The sequence below is a fragment of the Mustela erminea genome, chromosome 15 (assembly GCF_009829155.1).
Source record: "Mustela erminea isolate mMusErm1 chromosome 15, mMusErm1.Pri, whole genome shotgun sequence".
Classification (NCBI taxonomy): Eukaryota; Metazoa; Chordata; class Mammalia; order Carnivora; family Mustelidae; genus Mustela; species Mustela erminea.
In genome coordinates, this window is record NC_045628.1 from 55,853,386 (window position 1) to 55,879,311 (window position 25,926).

At 34.3% G+C, this 25,926-nt stretch overlaps 1 protein-coding gene across 6 annotated transcripts in view; it reads right to left on the reverse strand.

Moving 5' to 3' along the window:
- Positions 1-25,926, reverse strand: part of TSC22D1 (TSC22 domain family member 1) — a 140,831-nt gene that overhangs the window by 93,114 nt on the left and 21,791 nt on the right. The window contains exons 2-3 of one of the 6 annotated variants that reach the window (XM_032314293.1): positions 15,698-15,854; positions 14,685-14,805 (exon numbers count right to left, since the gene is read on the reverse strand). The exons of 1 other annotated variant lie outside the window; for it this stretch is intronic. In XM_032314293.1, the coding sequence (XP_032170184.1) occupies positions 14,788-14,805; positions 15,698-15,854 (175 nt within the window). In that variant the 3' untranslated portion in view covers positions 14,685-14,787. Of the gene's footprint in view, positions 1-14,684; positions 15,868-16,472; positions 17,168-25,926 lie in introns of those variants that run through there. 4 more of the 6 variants (XR_004279061.1, XM_032314291.1, XM_032314294.1 and 1 more) reach the window with 4 other exon arrangements.

The following is a 25,926-nucleotide window of genomic DNA, read 5'->3' on the forward strand; positions in this document are numbered from 1 at the left end:
AGAACCACCAAAAAGCTATAAGGAAAACAGATGTAAAGACCCACGGAACCAAAAATCTGAAGAGAACGACATCAAACATATTGAATGCAGCTGACAAGGTTAAGAGCACTGTCCATTTGATTTGGTGACAAGGTCACTGGTAACCTCAACAGTATAATTTCGATGATGTTATTAAGAGGTAGAAACAAGACTGGAGCAGGCGGAGAAGGGAGCAGTGCTGGAAGAAGTAAATGGAGAGAGTGTTGTTAAGTTTGTGTTTCAGTTTGGGTATGGAGATGAGGAGAGGGGCAGCAGAGACAGTTACTTTTTTTTTTTTTTAAGCTGGAGAGACTTTAGTGTGTTTACAGGCATAGTAGAGGGAACTAGGTGACAGGAGGAAGATATATATGAAAAGAAAGAAGGGATACTAAGATGTGAGGACATCTAAGAAAGCAGAGGTGGTACAATGTTGCACAGAGGGGAGAAGAAAGGAGCGGGACAAAGGTATGATTTAGGTCTGCCGTGGGGAGAATCAAGTCTTTTCTCTGTAAAGTAGGGAGTGAGGAACCTGTGGAGAGACCTGCATGTTACTCAATGTTAAGTATATCCTAAAGCAATAAAATTTTACTTATATGACGCCTTTATAGGATAACAGAAATACTTTCCTTTACTGCAGCACTGGGCACATAGTAAATGTGCTATATATATATTTGCCCATTTTATCCTCAAAACAATGCTATAAGCTTATTAGCTCCTTCACAGATGGGGAAACTAAGGCACAGGAAAGTGAAATGATCTGCCCAAGGTAAATGGCAGCACGGGGTATTCAAAATCAAACCCTGTCTGTAAAGCCAATGCCCAATTAGTATGCCATAAGGCCTCTTGGCGGCTTGAGACTGCCCCTACCCCAGTGTACCTCCACTGTCCCCACAGAATGATGGGTTCTCCCGACACTGAAGATCCTAAGTCTGGGACTGCTAGGATGAGAGTTACGTTAACCCCCATGGTAGCCAATAATAAAAATATAAATTAATGGCTAAGAAGCCTCAGGAATAAGACTTCATAAACTGACTTTTATAATCACTGGTTCGCACTAGTGAGAAAGAATCCCAGAGATTTCTTTTTTAATCTTTCAGCTCTTATTTTCTGGGACTACAACTGTCCAATAGCACTAATGTAGCATTGCAATTCATCTACGTATGTGTGGATCTCCCTCACTAGATCTGGGCATTTCAAAGGTTGCCCATGTCTTTCTTCTCCATTAAAATACGTGTTCAGTGCCTACTATGGGGCAGCTAATCCCCTAAGATAGAGAATAAATAATTCAAATAATTCAGAGACTAAATAAGCCCAAATCATTTAGGGCCTAATAGGCCATGAAAAAGAATTTGGATTTTACTGTTTTTACCAAAGGAAGCAATTAGTATTAAGCAGAAAACAGACATGATCTTATTTATGCTTTAAAAGTATAAAAAGTCAGGGGCACCTGGGTGGCTCAGTCAGTTAACCATCTGCTTTAAGCTCAGGTCATGATCCCAGGGTCCTGGGATCAAATCCAGCATTGGGCTCCCTGCTCAGGGAGAGCCTGTTTCTGCCTCTCGCTCTGCCTGCCTCTCCCCCTGCTTGTGCTGTCTGTCAAATAAATAAATATTAAAAAAAAAAAATTGTAGTAAGTCATAGGCTGTGAAGAACGTAGAGTTCAAGAGATACAGCAAGAAGACCAGTAAAGGCTACTGTTCAGGTAAGAGGGGATGGCAACTTGGAGAGACTGAAAGATGGAAATAGTAAGATGTACAAGTTTGAGAGAGACTTAGGAGGTAAGTCCGAGCTTTGAAAAAGATGCAAAAGCAATTCAAAGGAGAAAAGACAGTCTTTTTAAAAATGGTATTAAAACAACTGGACATCCACATGCAAAGAAAATGTTATTCCAAAAACCATTAACTCAAAACTGATCATAGATCTAAATATAAAACTCAAAACTGTAAAACCTCCACAAGACAACACAGAAGACCTAGGCAACCATGGATCTGGCAAGAAGTTTTTAGATTGAGCACCAAAAGCATGATCTGCCATAGGAAAAACTGATGAAGTAGATTCCATTAAAATGCAAAACTGCTGCTTTTCAAGAGACACTGTTAAGAGAATGGAAACAAGCTACAGAAAAGAGAAGATACTTGGAAAACACTTATCTGGTAAAGGACTGGTATCTAAAATACATAAGTACTCTTACAACACCCTAATAAGAAAAACTAATTTTTTAAATAGGCAAAAGATCTAATCAGGCATCTGGCTAAAGACGACATAGAAATGGACAAGAAGCTTATGAAAGGATCCTTGACAGCATATCACCAGGGAGCTACAAGTTAAAATAACCAAACCACCACACACCTATGAGAGGAGCTACAATCCAAAACACCAACACAAAACACTGATGAGGATGTGGATGTGGAGCAACGGGAACTCTCATTCACCGCTGGCGAGAACACAAGATGATGGTTCAGCCACTGTGGAAGGCAGTTTGGCAGTTTCTCACAAAGCTAAGCACAGGCTTACCACAAGACCCAACAATCACACTAACTAGGTATTTTTTGAAATGAGCTGAAAATGTCCACAGAAAACTTTGCACATGAATGCTCACAGCACTTTATCCGTAAGTGCCCCAAACAAGAAGTAACCAAGATATACTTCAATAGATCAATAAAACCAGGGCATATCTAGACAGTGATAAAAAGAAATATGTTAATTGTGTCACAAAGAGATGAGAAGGAACATTAACCGCATATTGCAAAATAAAAGAAGCCACTGGAAAAGACTACATATGGCACAATTCCAACTATATGACATTTTGGAGAAGGCAAAAATACCAGCACAGAAAAAGATCAGTAGTTGCCAGGGATTGGGATAATGAAGGATGAAAAGGTGGAACAAGAAGGATTTTTAAGGACAGTGAAACTCTCCTATAAAATACCCTAATGGTGGATATGGGACATTATGCATTTAGCAAAACCCAAAGAACTGCTTGACACCATGAGAGAATCCTAATGTAAACTGTGGACTTTAATGTATCAAAACTGATTCAGCTTCAACAAATGTACAAAATAAATGCCAAGATGTTAGTAGAAAAAGAGGGAGGGGGAATCAATATAGAAACTCTGTACCATTTGGTCATTTTCTCTGTTAACTTAAAACCACTATAAATAATGGGGTGCCTGGCTAGCTTGGCCAGTAGAACATGTGACTCTTGACTGCAGGGTTGTGAGTCTGAGCCCCATGTGTGGCATAGCCTTTACTTAAAATTAAAAAAAAATAATAAAAATAAAAACCCACTGTAAAATAAAGTACATTTTAAAAAGTCCAAAAGCAAACAACTGAATTAATGAATAATGAAGATACTGTATATGGGAGATGAGGAAGAGATCACTCCATGGTTTTTCACAAAATGAAATAAACAGTGGTGCTCCACTGAGATACGGGAGACTAAGAGAAAAATAATCCAGGATCGAACACTTTACTTTTTTTAATTATCCAAGTGAATGTCAAGACTGGAGCTTTGAGGAAGGGCTGCAGACAGGGGGAGATAAAGATTTGGGCAGAGTTAACAAAAGTACTAAGCCATGGTAATGGATAAGATCATCTAAGGGGACACCTGTTTGGCTCAGTCAGAATAGCGTGCAACTCTTGGGGTTGAGTTCAAGTCCCATGTTGGGTATAGAGACCAAATAAATAAATAAATAAATAAATAAAGTGTAAAGGGAGAAGAGGTTAAAAGAAAAGCTCAAGGACTGAGCACTGAACTACTTTCCGAAGTAGGATGAAAGAATGAGGAGCGACAGCAACTAAAAAAGTAAAGGCAGGGAGGAAAACCAAAAGCATATGCTGTTATGGAAGTTAAGAAAAGGGCATTTCGAAAGTTAGAAGTGTTCAACTACACTAAGTTCTGTTAAAAGATCAAATAAAAAGGCACAGGTAAGTGTCTAATGGATTTGGCAACAGCGAGGACCTGGGTGACTTTGACAAGAGCAATCCTAGTGGTATTACATGCAAAAGCCAGATAGGAATAGACTGAAAAATAAACAGAACTTGAGAAACTATAACTTACTTACTTACTGAGTAGACAGTAAGAGTGAACAGAGACCGCAGAAGTTAGAGGGTGGGGAAAGAATCAAAGTTCCTTAAGATGATACAGGACTAAATAACCAGATACACTAAGGATCCAATAGAGAGGGAGATTTGCTCATAAAAAGATAAAGTACTAAAAACACAAAGTCCTTGACAAGATACAAAAGATCCATCCAGGATCTGGAGGACAACAATAACAGCAAAAGACTTTGCAAAGAGGTGTACAAGGGTAGAAGCATCTTCATTATCACCAAAGCTTGGGAGACGCATGAAATTTAGTACGTAGATGATCAACAGGATTAAATGAATCAAATTAAACAACTGTAATATAGCTTAGAAGTCTCCATTATCTGTGAAAAGACACGAACCAATTTGAAGTCAAATTCGAATATTTAAAAATGCTCAGTAACTTCCAGTATCCAGTCCAACAAGTAAAAGCTGTCATTTCAGAGCACACAACAAGAAGAGCTTAAATGAAAATCAACACCTCCTCTTCAATCCATCAGAGAACCAAGGTTACAGGACCAACCTCCAGCTCCAAAAGTGAGGTACCAGGCAAATACAAGTATCAGCAGCTTACCAGGAGAAATCACCACTGGAGCCCGCTGGGTAGAAAAACGTAAAAGGAACTAACTGCTAGCAGTTAGTCAGAGAGTCAGAGACAGAGAGCACATAAGCTTGAGAGATTAAAAATTCCTGGGAAATCAACCTTATGGGGCCTCTTACATTTCCATAAATTTTATCCCCAGAAGCCTCACCAAATTTGTAGGGTATTGAACAGAGAAAAACCTCCTCTACTCCTGGAGACAGGAGAAGGAAATATCCCCAAAGCATATGGTTCTCTTTAACAAAGGGCTTCCCACAAGGAATATTATTGTACCAATTCTAATAAAATGGAGAAAGGGAAGTATCCAAATCAGGCCTTTTCTAGCCTTCATGTTTCATACGGGGAAAGCAGGGCACTTGAGAAGGTGAAAGCCAACAGCAGAGTCTGCTGAAAGACTGACACCTAATGATAGGACCACAAAGCACTTCCCCTATCCCCACACCTTACCCACTATATCAACAAGGAATTAGTGAAAGAATGGCAAGGCTCGGATTCTGTTTATAAAGAAGTTTCTAAGGAATCCCAAAGAAAACAGATTGCCCCCCCAAAAAAGCATATAGAGGTAATTTCAGCCTCTGACACATACAGATAGAACAAACAGTAAACAGACCAACACCTAGCCAGATCAACATAAAACCTCACTATAGACCTATTTGTCTAAGTTCCTTTTCCAATATAGCATGTCCAGCATTTAACAAAAAATGGTAAAGCATCCTAAAAAATTAAAAAACAAAAACCAAAACACATGCACACACAAAATCCGAGTATCAAAGCCAAGCATCAGAACCAGATTCAGATATGGCAGATATGTTTGAACTACTAGACCAATAATTTCAGATAACTACTAATACACTAAAAGCTCTAGTGGAAAAAGGGGTAACATTAAAAAACGGATGGGAAAGAATCAAAAAGAAATGCTAGGGCTCAAAATCAAAGTCAGAAATAAAGACTGTACTTAATGGGCTCATAAGTAGACTGCACATAGCCTAAGAATCAGTGAGCTAAAATGACATGTCAATAGAAACTTCCTAAACTGAAAAAAAGAAGGGAAAAAAGGAATATCCAAAAGCTATGGGACAATTTTAAAAGAGGTAACATATGCACAATGGGAATACCAGGAGAAGAGAGAAAGGAACTAAAGAAATACTTGAAAAAATAATGCCTGAGAATTTTCCAAAATTTATGACACCCTAGAGCACAGATCCAGAAAGCTCAGAGAGTATGACGCAGGATAAATCCAAAATATCTACACTTAGGCATATCACATTCAAACTGTAGAAAATCAAAGACAAAGGAAAAATCTTGAAAGAAACCAGAGGTAGGAGTGGGGAGAAGAAGAAATACAGAGGAATAAGGATAACAATTACATCAGATATTTCTTCAAAAATCATACAAGCAAAAAGACAGAATGAATAAAGTGTTGAAAGGAAAAAAAAAAACCCTACCAATCTAGAATTTTGTATACAGAAAGGTATCCTTGCAAATGAAAGCAGAAAAAGAAATTTTCTCACACAAAAATGGAAGGAATTTGTCAGTGGACCTGCCTTGAAACAAATGCTAAAATAAGTTCTCCAGAGAAAAGAAAGTTTATATAAGTCATGGGTCTATACAATTTCCTTTTGGAAGAGCATCAGAGAAGTAATTTCAAAAGACAAAACAAAATCTTTTTAAAACTCTAAATTGACGTTAACACAGTTTGTTCAAAATGAAAGCTACAATATTTTGGTTGATTAGAGCTTAAGGAAAAGTGAAATAAAGGACAGCAATGTTATTAGGGATAGGAGAGAAAAAGCAGAAATACTCTATTATCAAGATACCTGCACTATCCATGAACTGGTATTAGTTAGATTAGTTATAAATGTATACTGCAAACTCTAAGGCAACAACTAAAAAAAACAATTTTAGAAGTATGCTAAGAAAGCAAACAAATATACGCAATACTCAAGATCAGAAAAAATAAAGGAGAGGAAGGCAAAATAGATTTTAAAAAAACAAAGACAATGAAAAGTTACAAACAACATATTAATCCAACTATATCAATAATTGCTTTAAATGTAAATGGCTGAAAAAGATCAATTAAAAGACAAAGCCTACCAAGAGGATAAAAAAAAAAACAAGACCTACTTTAAATATATAGATATATGTAGATAAAAGGGGTCTATAAGAAACCCACTTTAATTATAAAGATATAGGTAGACTAAAGTAAAAGGATAAAGAAATCATACAATAACAACAGTAATCAAAATAGAGCTAGAATAGCTTAATTTCAGGAAATGCAAACTTCATAACAAGTACAAGTTACCAGGGATAGAGAGAGTCATTACCTAATGAAAGGATCAATTTTCCATGAAGACATAACAAGTCTTAATATACACTGGCCTAACAGTAGCACATCAAAATATATGAGGCAGGGGCGCCTGGGTGGCTCAGTGGGTTAAAGCCTCTGCCTTCGGCTCAGGTCATGATCCCAGGGTCCTGGGATCGAGCCCCGCATCAGGCTGTCCACTCCGCGGAGAGCCTGCTTCCTCCTCTCTCTCTCTTTGCCTACTTCTGATCTCTGTCTGTCAAATAAATAAATAAAATCTTTAAAAAAAAAAAAAAACCGATAGAACAAGACATAACAAGTCTTAATATACACTGGCCTAACAATAGCACATCAAAATATATGAGGCAAAAACTGATAGAACTAAAACAGGAAACTGATTAACCAATTTATTATACTTAAAGACTTCAACACTATTCTATCCCTATCAGTAACCGACAGATCCAGCAGGCAGAAAAAACTGAACTGAACAGCACCAATCAACTGGACTTAAGTTGACACCCAAAAAAAACTTCATCCAACAACAAACTATGCCTTCTCAAGCTCACACAGAACACTCACCATGATCAAGGGCCATAAAACACATCATAAAAAAATTTTTAAAGAATAGAAATAACACTAAGTAAAAAGTCAAACCATGGTGGAATTAAACAAAGTCAATAACAAATAACAAGTATTTACAGGTAGATGGAAATCCCAAAATACCTGGAGAACATATTTCAAGATAACACACTAGTGTTAAAAAAAAAAAAAAAACTCGAGATATTTTAAAATATTTCAAACTATAAGATGAAAATACAACTTACCAAAATACTGGGATAGTACAAAAAACAATGCTTAGAAAGAAGAGCAATATAAACATAAGGCAGGTAGAAGAAATAAAAATTAGAGCAGACTGCTCTCTAATTTTTTTTTTTTTTTTTTTTTAGGGGGAAAAAACTAAACCAAAATCTGACTGTTTTGTCAATGAAATTGATAAATCTCTGGCCAGGCTAACAATTATAAAGAAACAAGGAACAACTAATATTACAAATGAAAGAGGGGTCATTATAGCCAGTCCCTTGGACATTAAAAGGCTAATAAGGAGTATTATGAAAAACTCTATCAACACAAATTTGAAAACTTAGATGAAATGAACCAAACCAATCTGCCAATATTTGGCAGATACAATCTGCCAAAACTTACACAAGAAGAAACAAACTGAATAAGGTTATCTGTATTAGGAAATTTAATCAATAATTAATAACCTTCACAAATAGAAAGCACCAAGCACAGGTGGTTTCATGGGTGAATTCTACCAAATATTTAATGAGATGATACCAACAAACTGAACAATTCCTCATTCATAGACTGAGGCAAATCTAATATCAAAATCAGACCAAGACATTACAAGAAAGGAAAATTAAAGATCAGTATCTCACTGATACAAAAATATTCAGCAAGACCCAAAGACCCAAGACCATACTTCACCCTGGAAGTATGACTCAAGAATAAACCTTGATGATGTCTATCAATATTAGTTCATTAAGTACAACAAATGTGCCACACAAAAGCAAGAGGTTAATAAGGTAAACTATGGGAGGAAAACAGGGTATATGTTACAGGAGGGGAAACAGGGTCTCTGTACTTTCTGGTCAATTTCCCGATAAAACTAAAAATGAGTTTTTTTAAGAGTCAACTTAAAAATGCATACTAAGTAATATACCCCTCTTATCTACTTTAAACACCTCTGTTCTATAAAAAAATGTTCCTGAAATCATGCGTTCTTTCTGGTAAAGATGCTTGGCAATCAATGGTGCAATAGAATTCTTTCCACTTTGACAGATCTTTCAAATGCCATCTTTGTTGCTTAATGATTATGTGCCCTCAGGCAGATTCTGAAACCTCTGGGCTTCTGCATCTTTGTGCGTGAACTGAATTTAAAAAATTACCTTTCTCACGGATCAGTTGGATTAAATTGGGTAAATATATATAAAGCAGCTGGCCAAAGCTGCATAGAGCAGGCATGTGTGTGTTCTTTTCTCCCTCCTGTGCCCTAGAATTCTAACTCAGGTAGGGTAACATACCCAATTTCAAACCAGTATTTCTCAAACAAAGGTCAACATGTACCCTGTGAGGTACATGCAACCATTAAACAAACACCTTGTACCTTACAGGAGCTCAATTTAAGAATCTGGGTGAAAAAAGCTAAATAACTGATCATTTAAAATGCTGTTATGCTAAAACATTGCTCTAGCAGAGTATCCCACTACATTTCAAGAGGCATCATAAGACTATGCCTTCACCAGAACTCTGGCCACATTCTTAGATTTCCAGGGTGGCTACTTCACCATCTTCTGCTGCTTGGGATATATCCCAAACCTTTCCACTGAAGCAGCTTTTTGTTTCTAATTTTAATTATGTTACTAAACCAAAGTTGATTTTCTTCTCATTGTCAGTCACGTGTCAACAGTTTAGCTCCAACGGGCCTGGTTACCCTTAAGTTAGCAAGGACAACCTGAAAAATAACATTTCACATTATACAAGTCATTTAAAATGGAACTGATAGTTAATCTGAGTCAGAACTAAGCAAGCAAAAACTGGAAGACCGTATTTTCTAAACTGTGACTTCTCAAGGTCTTAGGTATTAAGTTTTTTTTCTTTCCCACTGAACTGTACATATTTGCCTGTACATAAAGACTACTAGACTAATCTTTAGATATGAAATGTTTTGCATATCACTATGGAACTTTTTTGCGCATAAAATTAGGCACCTTACTGGATATCTAAGGATAAACAAAGGGACATGAGTGCTCTAGGGCCGGACAGGCTCAACAAACCTGTACTGTGTTGTCACACCTTAAGAACAACGATAAACAAAAGCATGTTCAGAGAAGATCTAAAAAAACCTATAAGGATTTCAAAACTATGTTACATGAATAAAGGCAGTAAGATGGAGGTGCTTCATCTATTTAGAAATAAAAACAACTACAAAACGGGCTTGAAATTTATACAGTATTACAGTCATCTTAAAACATCTGGAGGCTGGCATAGTTGAGCCAAATCAGACTTGCTTCATGTTGTCCAGAACTAGGAACAACATGAGGAAGCAGCAGAGTACAGATCCCTGAGCTCGCGGTCAAGATACTCGGGTCCTACAACTGTGTATCCATTGTGTGAGATCAGAAATACAGGAGATATTCCTGGATATTCATTCCTTTGTATATAAAACAAAGGTGCTAAACTAGATGTCTCTGGTAATTTTCAAATAAAATATGACATGGAAGCAAACCCTGGATCAACTTCTCACCATTAGGGCATCCTGACCATGAAATCATCTGCCTCATGAAGTAGTTGAGTTCTCGCTCGGGTTCACGTATCAACATTATCATTTGCTCTACCATAAAGGTGAAAGTGGAGCAGATATAGCCAACTATTTTAACTAAACACCCAATGTCCACAAGCTAGTGTTCTTATAAGAATTAAGACAGGATGGAAGATTATTGTGGTATCTATGTTACCATCTATTGAATAGACTATACTAGTATTTCTAGAGGGGGAAAAAAACCTAAATCATTTTTCTAGATCATTTGTATTGAATATTGCATTTTCCTTTGATTCTGATATACAAATAGTATATGCTAACACTTCACTGTGAACCTACTTAATATTCCTCAGAGAATAACAGCATAACATTTTTCTCTAAATGATTTTATATACTACCCAACATAGTTTTCTAAGCATTATATAACAAATTCCCAAGTTACAGCATAAATGAATGCTTTTAAAACTCAAATTAGTTTCTCAAGCCAAGATAAACATTATTCAGTACAACTGTTTTTCTAGGTTCTAGATATCATGTAACCAAAACAGGCAAAATGAAGCCAAGCAATAATCTCATGGAGTATGTACTCAACTTTCCATACAAATTATAATATTTTAATAGTGCTCAGAGCTTAAGAAACCCTAAATTGAAAATGGATGATAAACACTAAGAGAGCACAGGTAAAAGATGACCTGAAATACAGGAGGCTTAAGTACACCAAAGGTACAATGTCTGTGGATATATGTACCTAAATGCACTCCAAAGTCCTACAAAAACATATTTGTGGTTCATCCTTTTTTCTGGGAGAGATTTTTAGGAAAAATTACTTTCCTAATTCCACACCTGTCTGAAAATCTAAGGATATCTGTTGTAGTTGGACTTTACCATTTTATTGAACACATTTCACATTTTTCTACCTATGCCAGACCTTACCTCTTGAGTAGAGATCCCTTTGATCATAATTCCTGAAAACTCCGAAGCATACTTTGAAGTTCCCTAACATTTACTGCAGTAATCTAATTACCTTAGAGGATGCTAGTGGAAAAGAATTCTAGAGCACCTCTATGCTTATGTTTGAAAACAAAAATCTTTCACATTTTAGGACTATATTAATATGCAATCTTTTTAATGGGAAATAAAAATAACTGAATAGAAAGCAAGCAATTGCTTAGGACATCTAAGCACTGACATTTTGCTCAATTGTTTCAATATAGCAAAGTAAAATAAGATCTGAGCTCATATTTACAATAAATTGTAAGGTCAGAACTTTTGTCAGCCACATTGCTTATGTGACATTCACTTTTTTTAAACAAAAGCTATTCTGTCTCCTCACTAAAGAACAAAATCAAAATTTTATACTACAGTTAATCCAATGAATGATGGTGAACAATAAGCCTATGTTCTCATACCTCAAAGATATAAAGGTAAGCCATTTTAACATTCTGTAATGATTTTATTTTGAAGACAGTGTAGGGAAGAGTCCACATAATAAAAATTAAAGTGTTTAAAACTCTCATTTCACCATTATCTTTACAGTATGTTTGAAGTTTCTGGTACAGAATTTTTATTTAAACCCCCCACACCCCAATCTTTTATGCATATATAGCTAAGGTTTATAATTTTTTGTATTCAAGTAAAAAAAATATAGCCTTCCATTGGAATACATCTGTGAAATCTTTTAATGGCTTTAATTCTAAAAACAAAATTTTATCCACAGAATCTCAACTCCTTTTCCAAACTTACCAGAGTAATAAAGCCAAGAATTTTAGCTTCCTTTTACCCTCCAAACACAGTACTATTCTAAATCATAATTTCCTTTTTCTTTATTTTTTCAGAGTGTTTCTTTGGGGAGCCAAATGGTTTCATTTTAATCCACAAGTTGTCATTAATTCAACTTTTATTTCTTGCCTAGGACCCCATCACAATGTTTTTAATTTTTGGAGTCCACTTCTTACATATGTTTTCTTCTAATCGAAAGAGAAACCCCTCTTGCTTCTAGCAGACTATGCATAGAAAAGGTAAATTGTTCCAGTGGCTTCAATTAAAGTTTATGTAGCTATAAAGAATCATAAAAAACAAGTTTCATCCTTTTCCATGTTGTCCTGATAAGGTTAAAAGCAAGAGTCTCTCAAGTCAAGATTTCTCCTTCTATGATTATCTGTTCGAATAGAACATTAAAATATAAAACATTTTTCTTCTCTTGTTAACAGCTCTTGTGAACTGGATAGTTCTCCAATCAGCCAATATTTCCAAATGTTCTTTTTCTGGGTCGAGGATTTTTCTTTTATATGCTATTTTATAAGGAGTTATATTTTGATCAGTCTTACTTTAAAAGATTTGACCACGTTATTCCTGATATATTTACAATATTTCCTTGAGAGTTTTAATGGTTTGCAAAATGGACACACCAAAACGGCATCTAAAGGAAAAAAAAAAAAAGAAAGAAAGAAAGAAACCCACTTCTGGAAACAAAGATGAAGCTAATTAGGAAAATGGAAAAAAAGACTAAATAGATCACCTATTTCAATACATTTGGCACTGGGTGACCCAATAAAGAATCATTTTAATTTAACACTTTGTTGAGAAATTTTTTTCAAAAAAGATCAACATACACAAGAATAGGATATATATTCAGAAATACTTAGAGGAAGACACATAAAATTAAAATACACTTAAAAATAGTTGTTTTCATTGTCTACTCCTGAAACAAAAATAAGCCATTTATCAGTAAGTGCATTTTTTTCATGGAGAAAATATTTATTAGTTTTCAAATGATCACAGAATACAAATATTACACAATTAGTCATTCTAGAAAAAAAATTAGCTTATACTAATAATCATAAAATAAACACTGAAAAATATAGGTTGCATAGTGACACGAAATATAAAAAAATCTGAAAGGAAAATGTATCAAAATAAAAGTTTAAATAAACAAATCAGTTCACATTAATATACAAAAATTTTCACTTTTAAATAGCTTTTAGTAGCATGAGGTGAATGGAAATGCACTTACATTTCTTTTGCACACTTTAAGGAACAGAGCTAAAATTTAATCAAAGCATGAGGTTAAGAGATTAAATCACTTTTCATCTTTAAAGCTGAAACAAAAGGCTAATAATCGCACAGGCCATAAACTGGTTGGTACTGTGGTTCAGAGTTCAACTTAATTTCCAAAGAAATTTCACTTTCATTTCCCCTGAGTCTTTCTAAAATGGCTGGTATGTTTTAATTTACGTGTTTGTAAAGACTGTCTTATTCATATTTAACAATAACATATCAAGCATAAAAAGCTATAATCATTCAGGGGAATTCAGAGCTCCCTATGGATATTTTAGTTCAAATTTAAAATTCTTTTAAACTTGTAAGTACTATACAAAAATTTATAATTAACGAGGAAAAAACAGGTCTCATGGAAAGAAAAACTAAAGGCCAGGTTATAACTTAGTAAATGTGGTTCCTAAGACCTTCAAGATCCCTAAAACATTTTAGATGCTTCCTAACTCTACAATTTCTATTCCTAAAAAGTATACCAAATAAAACAAACTGGCAGCATCAGGTAACTTTTAGAAACTTCTTTAATAGCTTTTGACTGACCAGTTAATAGGTACCAAAGAGAAAAATAGAAGTATTTTGATAACTCCTTCCATTTGGGAAACGATTTTGCAACACTTATTCACATGTAGAGGCTTATTCTAATACTACTAATTGCCTTTGCTCAATAAAATATTTCTTCATTTCAGTATCACTCAAACTTAGAATGCCTTCAATGCAGAACAATACCTCAAATTTAATAGGTATTTACTATTTTAGAAGACTGACCAAGCTACTTTGATCTCAAAAGACGTCTCTTTTCCTTCATGCTAGAATCTTATGTTGTTTAGACAAATAAGAATTAAAGCTCAAGACCAGAGAAAAGATAAGCTAAAAGACTGTATCCTAATACTAAAAGTAATTTGGGAATCATTAAGAAGTTCACCTTTTATTTACTAGTTCTTTTCAGTGTCAGGCAACAAAAAACAGTTTCAGAAGTTTTTGGGATCTCCTATAATATTTTTAAAAAGGGGGGGGGGGTTGCCTGCATCATTAAGGTGATTTTCAATCCCACAAATCTTCTAAGTGAAACAGAGAGATGCTTTTAAAAGAAAGGAGTCTCTCATACTTCCTCTATTTCAGTCTTCTGAATAGAAAGGAATATTTGCATGGCCATGTAAAACTCCAATCTCAAAAAATTATTTCATTATTGAGCCTTTCCATTTCCAGACCAAGAGTACACCAGAGTAAATCTTAAAGTTTATAAATGACAAGATCAGGTGGCTCTCTCATCCTTGTGTCTTCTAGATATATTGCATGGCTCCGTTCACCACTGCCTTCCAAACTGCAGGTGCTGCATGTGTGACAGATATCATCCATGAAGGCTCTGCTAGAAGAATTCCTTTTGCTGAAGTAGTATGATGTTTACCAGTTGAAAGAAATCTGGGCAATTAAGAGAACAAATAAACCGGTCTCCCATTATCAAGATACCTGGAGTCACAGAAGGAATCCACCAAGGAAAAATGAAAACTTGCCAAAGATACCAAAGTTCATGTTCTACCCATTGTAGATGATAAGAACTTCCTGGAATCAGATCCTACCCTTGGCATCAAAGAAACTAAGAGAAAACCATCTTAATGCCATGGGAAACATCTAGGACAAGGCTCTTTGCCACAAATAACATTATTCTTAGGGACTGGAAAACTACTTATGAGCATATATTTAACATAGCTTTCAGGGATAATACATCCTGAAACTTATAATCATTCACATTTATCTTATTAAAGAATGAAGCCTCAATTTGACAGTAAAACCATAATGGTACTATCATCATATCTTCTAAAAGATCTAATTAATATGAAGTCCTAAAGTTTGAGGTAGGAAAAAGACCAAAAAGTTCTAACAGGTAGGATATCACCTGGACATCAGACTGTGTAAATTAGGAGAGTTCAGATGTCCAGCTTGCCCAAAGATGAAATACAAAAACTTCTTAATTACTGCAATATAAAAGAGCATTTAGAAGTCCACTAATACCATTCAAGGTTAAAATGGGCAAATATTCCTTCTTAAAATTCCTGTGGACTACAAAGGCAGTCACAAAATCTAGTGCCCCCAAATCATCCACTTTGCTTTAATTATCTGGAGAGAAAATTAAATAAATTGTAGGTCTCTTTTTTTGAATGGGCACTAGTTAGCATTCTTAGAAAAAACAAACAGATTGCAGCCCCACTTGGTTCTTATATGAACCCAAGGAGTATACCAATAGAATTAAATGGGCAATGGAAGGACACTCCAATCTATAAATAAACCCAAGTAAATAATGGAAAGCACCCACTTGTTTATTATCCTTTCCCACTCTCTCCAGAAGCTGGATATTCTGCCTCCAAGGGTTCAGTGGAGAAAGTGGACCCCTGACGTCAAAAGCTCTCCGTGGTCTTGGCTGTATCTGTGGTTCTAGGATCACTCCTTGCACCTCTGGTAGGAGAGAAGCACTGAAATAGAGAGCTGAATATAGATTTAAGAAAAAATTCTTATTAAGAAATTACATTCTCTGGTCATTTGAGTTTGTAATGACTTATCCTCAGGACAAAAAGGAGCTACCTTTGGGCATATTTTAGTGCCTTCTTAATTTGAATTTTAGAAATCTGTCACCACAAATGATTAATTCTTCAGTAACTATTAAGAAGGGATCTATCTTGGTGTAAGCCATAACATACTCTGTGACAAACCACCCAACTTCGAGTGGAAGACTGAATCAAAAATGATTAAATTATGACTAGAAACAAGAGTACAGTTGTCTTAAAGGGACAGGGGAAAGGCACTCGACCTCAGATATATCAAAGGAGGAGTCCCAGTTAGTTCTTCTGTCAAAGAGAAGAAGATGGATTGAAAACGAGAAACAGAATAATCAAGCATATTAACAGAAATACTACTAAACTTTGGGAATTGTCTAAGAAGCTGAATTTGTTCTCATTTTTAAGTCTTCAGTAATTTAAAGAATTAATCAGACTACAGTCCCATATTACAGCAATACAAAGCTAAGCCTAAATTTTATCAAGTTACAACTACTGTCACTGAAAAAGATTTATTCTTCAAGCACTCATATTTAAAAGTTGGAGGCTAGAATAGTGGACATCGGTAATACAATGTAAAAATCTTTTTTAAATGTATGATCATTTGGTTTTGGGTTAAGAAGGACCAGGAAATAAATCATTAAGTGCTACAATGCAGAAATTAAAGCAGTAAGACATACCCAAATAACAGATGATGATAAAGATACTGGGAAATAGTTCGTTTTATTATAGGAATAAGGTAAATAAGAGAAGGAAGCTCAAAGCACATAGCATCTGATCAAGGAAAAGCTGAAAGGAGAATAAGATAGGCAGATATGTATTTAAAGTTATAGGGACTGCAGAATAAATTTTAATAGTGGAAAACAGATCAATTATACTTTGTGGTACAGAGTGATACATCCCTATTAAATTTCAGATCTTATCCTAAATAGAAAGGTGCTGCACATTTCTGTTGTATAGAACATAGTCACACTATACTATTTCATGGACATGTTATATATGGGAATAAATTAAGAAAAAAAAGCTATCAAATAATTTCTCTCACGCCAACTCATTATCAGAAGGGTTCCTTACCTGTTAGTGGAACGAGGATTGTGCTCTCTTGTTCTCTATCAATCAACCAACAAAGGTTATAGTCTCAGCACTAAGAAGGTAGCAACCGACCAAAGTTAGTGTTTTAAGGCCTTCACTTCCTCCTGGCTCTGCCAGCCAGTTTGGAAATATACCAACAGCTGAAAAGGAATTGTTATGCCATTACCTAACAACATTTAGACTCAAATTTTCTTAAAGCCTGAAGAAGAAAGACAATCTAACCCTTCTGCTTTAGGAATATACTCAATTCTGTACAAGTGAGAAATAAAAACAGTTTGGACTAAGAACACCTATGAAATTAACCACCAAATCTGTGATTTCCAAAATGTAAAGAAGGGGGAAAAGAAATCTAAAAGACGTCAAGGGGGTGAAACTGCCACCTAGCAAGAGGTATCAATAAATAACTACGGAAGTACTCTACGAGACTGCGTGGCAGCTAATTTTTTACTTTAAGTTTCCAACAGATTTTAAGTCCTAAAGTCTGTTAGTTTTGAAGACTACACTTTTTGAACAATAGCTTACAACAGTATTTTACAGTGCAATCACACTGAGGAGGTCTATGAGGGATGATGAAAGGAAAGGAGTACAAATTAGAAAAAGATCTGAATACTAAATATCACAAGAACTGTACTCTACATATTTTCAAGAGTCAAAAAAAAAAAATTTTTTTTTAATTCCAAATAGATTAACAAAGAATTCCACAACTGGAGTTCTTAAGGGGTGGCTTTTTAACAGATGAGAAAGGCTTAGAATTAGTACATTAGAGCTAGCTTATTTATGTATTCACTGCACCTACAGTATCTTAGGCATAAGTACAAAACCCCCCATGACTTTGCTCTCATGGTTCCAGTTACCCTGTTCAACCATGATCACGAAGCCGCTGATCCTCTGACACATCGTCAGGTCAATAGCAGCCTAACACTACATCACAATGCATAGGCCATTCAACTCACTTCATCTCATCGCTAAGCACCTCATCATCTCACATCATTACAAATGGAGGGGTAAGTACATATAATAAGATTCTGAAAAGAGAAACCACATTTTCGTAACTTATACCATATATTATCATTGTTCTATTTTATTATTGTTATCTCTTGCTGTATCTAATTTATAAATTAAACTTTACCAGAAGTATGTTATATACAGGAAAAGACAGTACAAACAGGGCTTGGTACAATCTGAGGTTTCAGATAGCCACTGGAAGTCTTGGAATGTAACCCATATAGATGAGGAGGGACTCTGTATATTGTGCTAACAAGGTGCTATTCAAGTATTTTTTAATTATTAAAAAATCACCCTCTAGTCTTTTCTAATCAACTTCCTCAGCAAAACATTCTTTTTCAGATTTAATATCTTAATATAAAGCATAAGATTAAAGATTTCCAAATTGATGAGATCTAAGTAAACCTTAACTACTTTAAGATACAGTTTTAAAAAATAAATTCAGAAACCATAAAGCTATGATTTTCCAAATTTCCCAGCTTTCCTTCATTTCTTGAATACTAATCAGTAGTAACAATACCTCTGATGAAAAAAAGGGGGAGCATTCCATTTGGGAATAAGAAATACAACTAGTAAATTGTTTTCTAAGTTACAGGCTCACTTCGCTTTGAAAATGAAAAACAACTAAGAAATCATAGCTTGCTCTGATTAACAGTAGGCTAAGTTTACAATTTCTTCTACAGTAGAAGCTCTAAACCCTTGATTTATTTACCATACCCCACAGGATTCATAACGTAAAAATACAAACACATTAAAAAGAAAAACAAATGTTCTTAGGATAGGTTATAGGGCTGGAGAAGTATATCCACTCATTAACTTCTCCCAAGTGAGATGACTTTCAGGAAATAACATCTTTATTTTGCCTGATATACCAAAACTTGTGGATTCAACATATTCATACTCAAAAACTGAATAGACAGATTTCCTTAAATAGAAATCATTTTGAATCATTGAGGAGAGCCAGTATCTCTCTTGCTTTAGGAGTTAATTATTTATGAAGAACTGTGGATTTGATAATATATCATTTATAAAGAAAAATGTAAAGGCACTTTCAAAATGAGATCATTATTCAAACAAGAATGAGCAGCCTTTGTGAGATTACTATTGCTAAAGGCTCTTAAGAATGACACAGTAGGACCTCACTTAATTCTATTTTAATAGGCAGCATTCTCCTATGTGATGTTTAAAGAGATGAAAAGAATTAGCACACCACTAGAGAACTTGTATTTCAACCACTAGAGAATAAATTCCAAAACAAAGCTAACAAAATCACCAGTGTTAAAATGCCACGAAGGAACTCAAATGGATGTTAGGAGATCTATTAATCCACTACACCTCAATACAATCATTTGAATATTACCAATAATATTTAAATTTTTAAATATTCTTACTGAAAATCCAGCTATATTCAAATCAGAAATAAATCTAAGTATTTTATATTTAAATATCACTCCAAGAAATTCTCCCAAAATGTGCAAACTAGACTATTTGCAATATTTGTTCTCAACACTAAATTTATATTAAATGGGCATATACTGCTTATTAGTTTTAAGCATTTCTAATACTGAAGAAAGAGAAAAAGCTAAGCCCAATCATTTTTAAGGAATGAAATAAGGCAGTATGTTTCTATAAAGACTAATTCTATTCCCTTGTATTATAACTGACTAAAATTGAACTTGCTAACTTACAGATTTATAAATTACCTATAAAACAAAACATTCCAGGCTAAACTGGACACATGATAGAACACATTCTTCTTACTCATCTTTTATCACTCATTCTTACTGGTTCTAAGGCAAGTCTATAAAGAAAAAGAATTTCTCACAAACCCCTCCAGGTGCCCAGAACAGTCCCAGCTGCATGGCAGTAAGAAGAACAACCGTAACAGAAACCTTGAGTCTCTACTTCCAGATAGAGATATTTAGTGCAGTGAGTTAAGACAGTAAATGTTTTACAAGTGAATAAGGTCTACTGATCAAGAAACAAAAAGTAAGAAAAGAATAACTTTTGTGAAGTGGCTAATATCTAAAGAAGACACTAAAAAGTTCAACTTTCTAATCATAAAGAAAATAAAAATATCTAAAGTTATTACTTTCATGTGTCTCTTGGGGGTCATCAGTTTTCAGAATTAATTTTCCAATATGGTTGGCAGAACCTCAAAGGTATCCTAGGATGATACAAATTTTAGCTAAATTATAACACCTATTATAGATTCTCTAATGTTCTTTTCCAGATTCAAAATTAGTAAGAAAACAAACCAGATATCGCTAGAACATTCAAATTTAAATATTAAGTTTGAAAAAGTGAGATCTTGCCAAAAGCAAAGGAATGAACAAACAAAACCAGCTACCTTAGAATTAATTAATCACGGTACTGTATTGACTCTGAAGGAAAAGATTACTTCTAATCCACAATTCTATACCTACTGTCCAGTAGGATACACTTCAAAAACATGAAAATAAGGCAGACTGAAACTTTAAGGAATGCATAGCATTATGAGAGTAGACACTTCTCATGGAAAGCAATTTCCTAAAAGAGAAAAAAATTGTGATGAGAATGAAAACCCTAATTATTAAAATGCTTTAAGAACTACCAAATTTCAAGATTTACCACTACATTTTCTCTTCACCCTTTTGGAAAAGATACTATCCAAAAATGTTACTGAGATTCAAGTTACTCCACTAGGTTTAAAAATCAAGTATTTGTTAACAGATACACAAGAGACAGACAATGTGTCTTCATGATTCACTGATTAAGGTATATGATAAAGTACAACAGATAAAGAAACAATGCACAACACATTTTTTGAAACAAAGCACAACACATTTTTTTAAAGTAGTCAGTCCACTACAGAATAAAAGATAAAAGGCAATCACAGAAATATATGTCATATAAAAAAGGCAACTTCAAGCTCAAGAATATTAAACACAAAAATATTTAAATTTGCCATCGCCTCCTCTGAATGAAAAAGGCCCTTCGATTTGACAAGAAAAGAAAACCTTAGTAGAAGTCTATTTTAAGAAAACTCTCTAAGTTGCTCTCATAAATTCCTTTCATAATTAACCCAGCCCATTACTTTCACCTCTTTTTCACCTCTTTATTTTGCTACTGTGAAATATTTGGCTTTGTTTTTATAATGGCCAGCATATACTAAAGTATATACAAGGTACTGGGGGGAAAAAAAAGAAAGAATCATCTTTCTATCTCATTTTTTATTCCAGGACCTTGGGTTGTGCTACATCCCTAATGAGTGCATTTAGAAACAGATGAAAAGACTATAGAAGTAAGAACAGTGACGTTTTATGAATTATGCTGCCTTTATATTAATTCCTTCAAGACACTTCTCCATCTATAACAAGAAATACATCAACAACAAAAAGATGTTACAGAATTAAATTCAAAAGTTTCTGATCAAGCAAAATTCATTAATGGATACTAACATTAATGGAAACTATGATGAGAATATGAAAAATTGAAAATATGAGAAACAAGATATTTACAGTGTCTCAAAATATCTCCCCACAAAACATTTGCTATTTCTAAGGAGAAAAAGAGGAATTTTAAGAGTATAAAAACTTGGCAGACACTTCCTTAACCAAATGATCAAGATAATGTCACCAGTAACGGAACAAATCAATACCACCTACCTCCTGATATAATGCACTGATAAGGACATAACATTATTTCTGTGGAATCCTTGCCAAAAATGCATTATCCCAATCTGATCATGAGAAACATCAGACACACAAATTAAGGGACATTCTAACTAGCTAGTACCCTTCAAAAGTGTCAAAGTCGTGAAAGGCAAAGAGAGAAGCATCCCAGATTGAAGGAGACTAAGGAGCCAAGACAATTAAGGACAAGAGTATGAGATTCTGGATTAGATCCTGGACTGGAAAAAAGGTCATTTAGCGAATAAAAAATGGTCAAAATCAAATAAAGTTTACAGATTGGTTAGTATTAACTCCTGATTTCTACATTTGTTCTATGGTTATGTAAAATATGACCATTAAGGAAAACTGGGTGAATTATATGAGAATTCTATTAACTAATTTGCAACTTCGGTTGAATCTAAAATTATTTTAAAATAAATTAAAAACTAAAGAGGTTCTGAATAAGGTACCATATTTGACACACGAATGAAATGTCCACTAAGAAATATAAATCTACATTTTTTATTATGAAAAGTTTATACCAATCTAATCCTACTGGAAATGCCAGCATTATGTTATGTTCTGTATTAGTATCAGAAAATTAATCAGGGGTGCCTGGGTGGCTCAGTGAGTTAAAGCCTCTGCCTTTGACTCAGGTCATGATCCCAGGGTCCTAGGATAGAGCCCCGCATCAGGCTCTCTGCACGGCAGGGAGCCTGCTTCCTCCTCTCTCTGCCTGCCTCTCTGCCTACTTGTGATCTCTGTCAAATAAAAAAATAAATAATCTTTAAAAAAAAAAATTAATCAGATGGTGAGTCTTAAGTTTTTTCATTTCTTTGGTAAATTATTCTAATCCTAAATTAGAATAGGATTCTATTTTAGAATAGAATTCTTCTGAAGAAAGCATGTGAGAGATCAAAATCTTTCACCCACAAACAGAAAAACTAAGATATGTTTATGTTAAATAACTAGTTGTAGAAATTAACTTTGCACTACAGCAAACATAAGATAGAACAGGCGGATTAAAAAACCAAACGGTCTTCCAATTTAAATTGATAATTTGAATTATCATATATAAGCATTTATTGCCATATTATAAAAATGGAAGGAATAAAATATTATGCTCATTTTTTTCTTTAAAAATGTCTATAGGAAACAAAGTTTAGTGCCATAAATGTTCCACTAGCATTTTTTTCCACTAAAAATCAAACAATGAAGCTCCCTAATATTTTTTTAATTTAATTAAGTAATCTCTATACCCAATGTGGGGCTCAAACTCATAACCTCAAAATCAGGAATCACAAGCTCTTCCCCTGGGCCAGCCAAATAATTTACTTTCACTCGTAAAATCAGTTAAAAATATTTAGGACCTTTTTTTTTTTTTATTACCATTTATTGAGCTTAGTATATAGCAAGTAATATATTATTATGCATTTTATATATACTACCTCATTCAATCCTCACAATTTAACTCTGACATATACAATATTAAAGTTTTATTGATAAGGAAACTAAGGGAAAAAGTAATGGAATAACTGCCCTAAGATCATACACATAGCAGCTGCAGAATAGAAAATTCAAAACCAGTCTCGAGGACCCAGAGTTTTAACGAATTTTATATTTTTTAAGTCATATTATTTTCATTAACTTTTCTTTCAAATATTAGTATATGACAAACTGCTAAAATAAACAATGTTTTAAGTAGAATTCTGAAATTCTTCCCTTCAATTTCATTTAAACATGGATTTGTTGAAAGTTACTTGCTTTGTCATTTCTATCAACCAACGGAAGTTTGACAAGGCAATAAAGCTTCGAAATAAAGTATAGCAAAACTCTGTATCAGCAAAATAATTTAGAAACAGATGTTTCTATTGAACCTGAGAAGACTGCATCTAAAAGTAAATTGAAATGGTAATCAGAAATTTCTCTTACCTTTTAAAAGTGCTTTTAAAAAAGCTTTTTTAAAAATTTGAATTTCTAGTTTACCTATCCACTGACTTCCCCAACAAATCTATAGGATAGTCTTTTAAATGCATAAAAATTTCACAAAGAGTTTAATGAGTTTAATTATCTTAATGTAATTTAACATCAAATCTACAACAGAAGGCATCATTTCTGTTATGAGCATGATTAAAATAATAGTCTAGCAATAACAAATTAGACTTTATTCTATTTCCCCAGACATTTTTGGAATAAGATTTTATAGTAACAATCCATGTCTTGAAAAGGAAAATATTGCCAAAAATAGTAAAAAGGGATGAAGGGAAAAGAATATCACCACCTGTTAAGTTAATAATTTAAGAATATGTTTGTTGTAATCTAAGAAATATGATTTGATATGAGAGATACATGAAGTTTATTAATCACTGTATAGGCTAGCAGCACAATTTTGTAAAAGCCACAACAGACCTTGGATTAAGCCCTTGAAAGTGCCAATACTACTACATTCTCAATTCATCAAGTAAGACAACTTCACATATGGATGTATCCCCATTAGGAAATGATATTCCTGTATATTCCTTCACACGTTTTAATAAGTCACTCGTTTAAATTTTATTCAGGTGTAATACCAGAGTACAGTACTTTTCTTTCCATTCTTCCTTCAAAACTGGGGTCAAATTTCTGAAACCATCAAACGCAGCTAGTTTTAAAAATTCCGACTTTGCAGTTTTACAAAGACGTTCCCAAAAGAGCCAAAAATTCCTTCCCTAATCTACCAATTTATCTTCAGAAACACCTCCAATAACCATTCTTTTCACCCCTTTGATAAATCTTTCAGTCCCCAAAAGACTTCAATTTTCACCTCAGAAGTTGACATCCCCATTTGTACTTTCTTAATCCGTTTCTCAAATCCGTGTAACAAAGGGAATAGATAAATGGGAGAGGATAACCTTCAGTTGGCTCCTTTACTTTGTTAGCAATATCAAGCTTTAACTCTAAAACATAAGAAACACAAAGTTAGTAAAAAGTTCTACGTTAACAGTAATCAAAGCAAAGAACAAACTGATCAGCTTCCTTATCTCTGAATGTTTACAGTGTTAACTAGTTCTTTCTATCCTATTTACAGAGTTCCCCCAGGAATACACTAACTCATATGAAGTCTATCCCTAAGGTCTGTAAACCATTTACAATGACAAAGCCAATTAAATGAGGCTGCAAATATGTCAGGGCTATAGTTCTCAAAATATGTTCTTAATCTTCTGCCAGATGGCTCACTTGGTATATATATTCATATGACAACAATTTTACTTTTATTTCTAATATAAATCGAATACTTATAAAAACCAGGGTGATATAGCAGAAAAGGAATTGTTAGGGGTAGAATAATAATTGTAGAGATGGGATCCAGTTGAAGTCTGCCACCATCACTTAACTACAGGACCCAAGGCATTGCTCATGTATAAAATGAAGGAGATTAACATTTTCCAAAGCGTATTATGAAGAACACTCATTCTACAGGACATTAATAAACGTTAGATGATCAAAAAAGTTGGGAAGGTTAGTGGTGACTAAATAAAATTGTCTCTCTTCTACAGAATTTCTCAGTCTTTAATACATTAAAATGCAAAGTTAACCTCCAGGATGTCTGTAACAAAAAGCATTCCCAGGGAACCTGGGTTGCTCAGTAGTTAAAGCACTGCCTTCGGCTGAGGTCATGATCCCAGGGTTCTGGGATCAAGCCCCCCGGCACCAGGCTCCCTGCTCAGCCGGAAGCCTGCTGCTTCGCCCTCTCCCACTCCCCCTGCTTGAGTTCCCTCTCTCACGGTCTCTCTCTCTCTCTCTCTGCATCAAATAAATAAATAAATAAAATCTTTAAAAAAAAAAAATTCCCCAAGACTCCTAGGCTCTAGAAATTTTTTTTCTTTTTTGGCTTGAAGAAGTGGTATATCAAAAACACTAGTTTTGAAACTTTTATACTAGATTTCAAAATCCAGTTCAATGATCTTGATACTTAAAAACCAGGTACTGACTCATTATCTTACTAAAAACAAGCTGATTAATTCCATTCATTCTAAGGAGATAGTGTTCACTCAGTCCCATATAGGAGGGAGTATGGAACAGATGGTCTTCAGGGCACTATGTCCATCTAAAACAATCTTTATAATGAAAAAGAATCACTTGATTCGGGTAATCGTTCTATTTTGGAATATTAACAAACACCCAGAAGATACTATATTCCTTGTAAGTAGCCCCTATCCCCATTAAGAAAAAGAGGAAGGTGTGCTTTCTTAACAACTTTT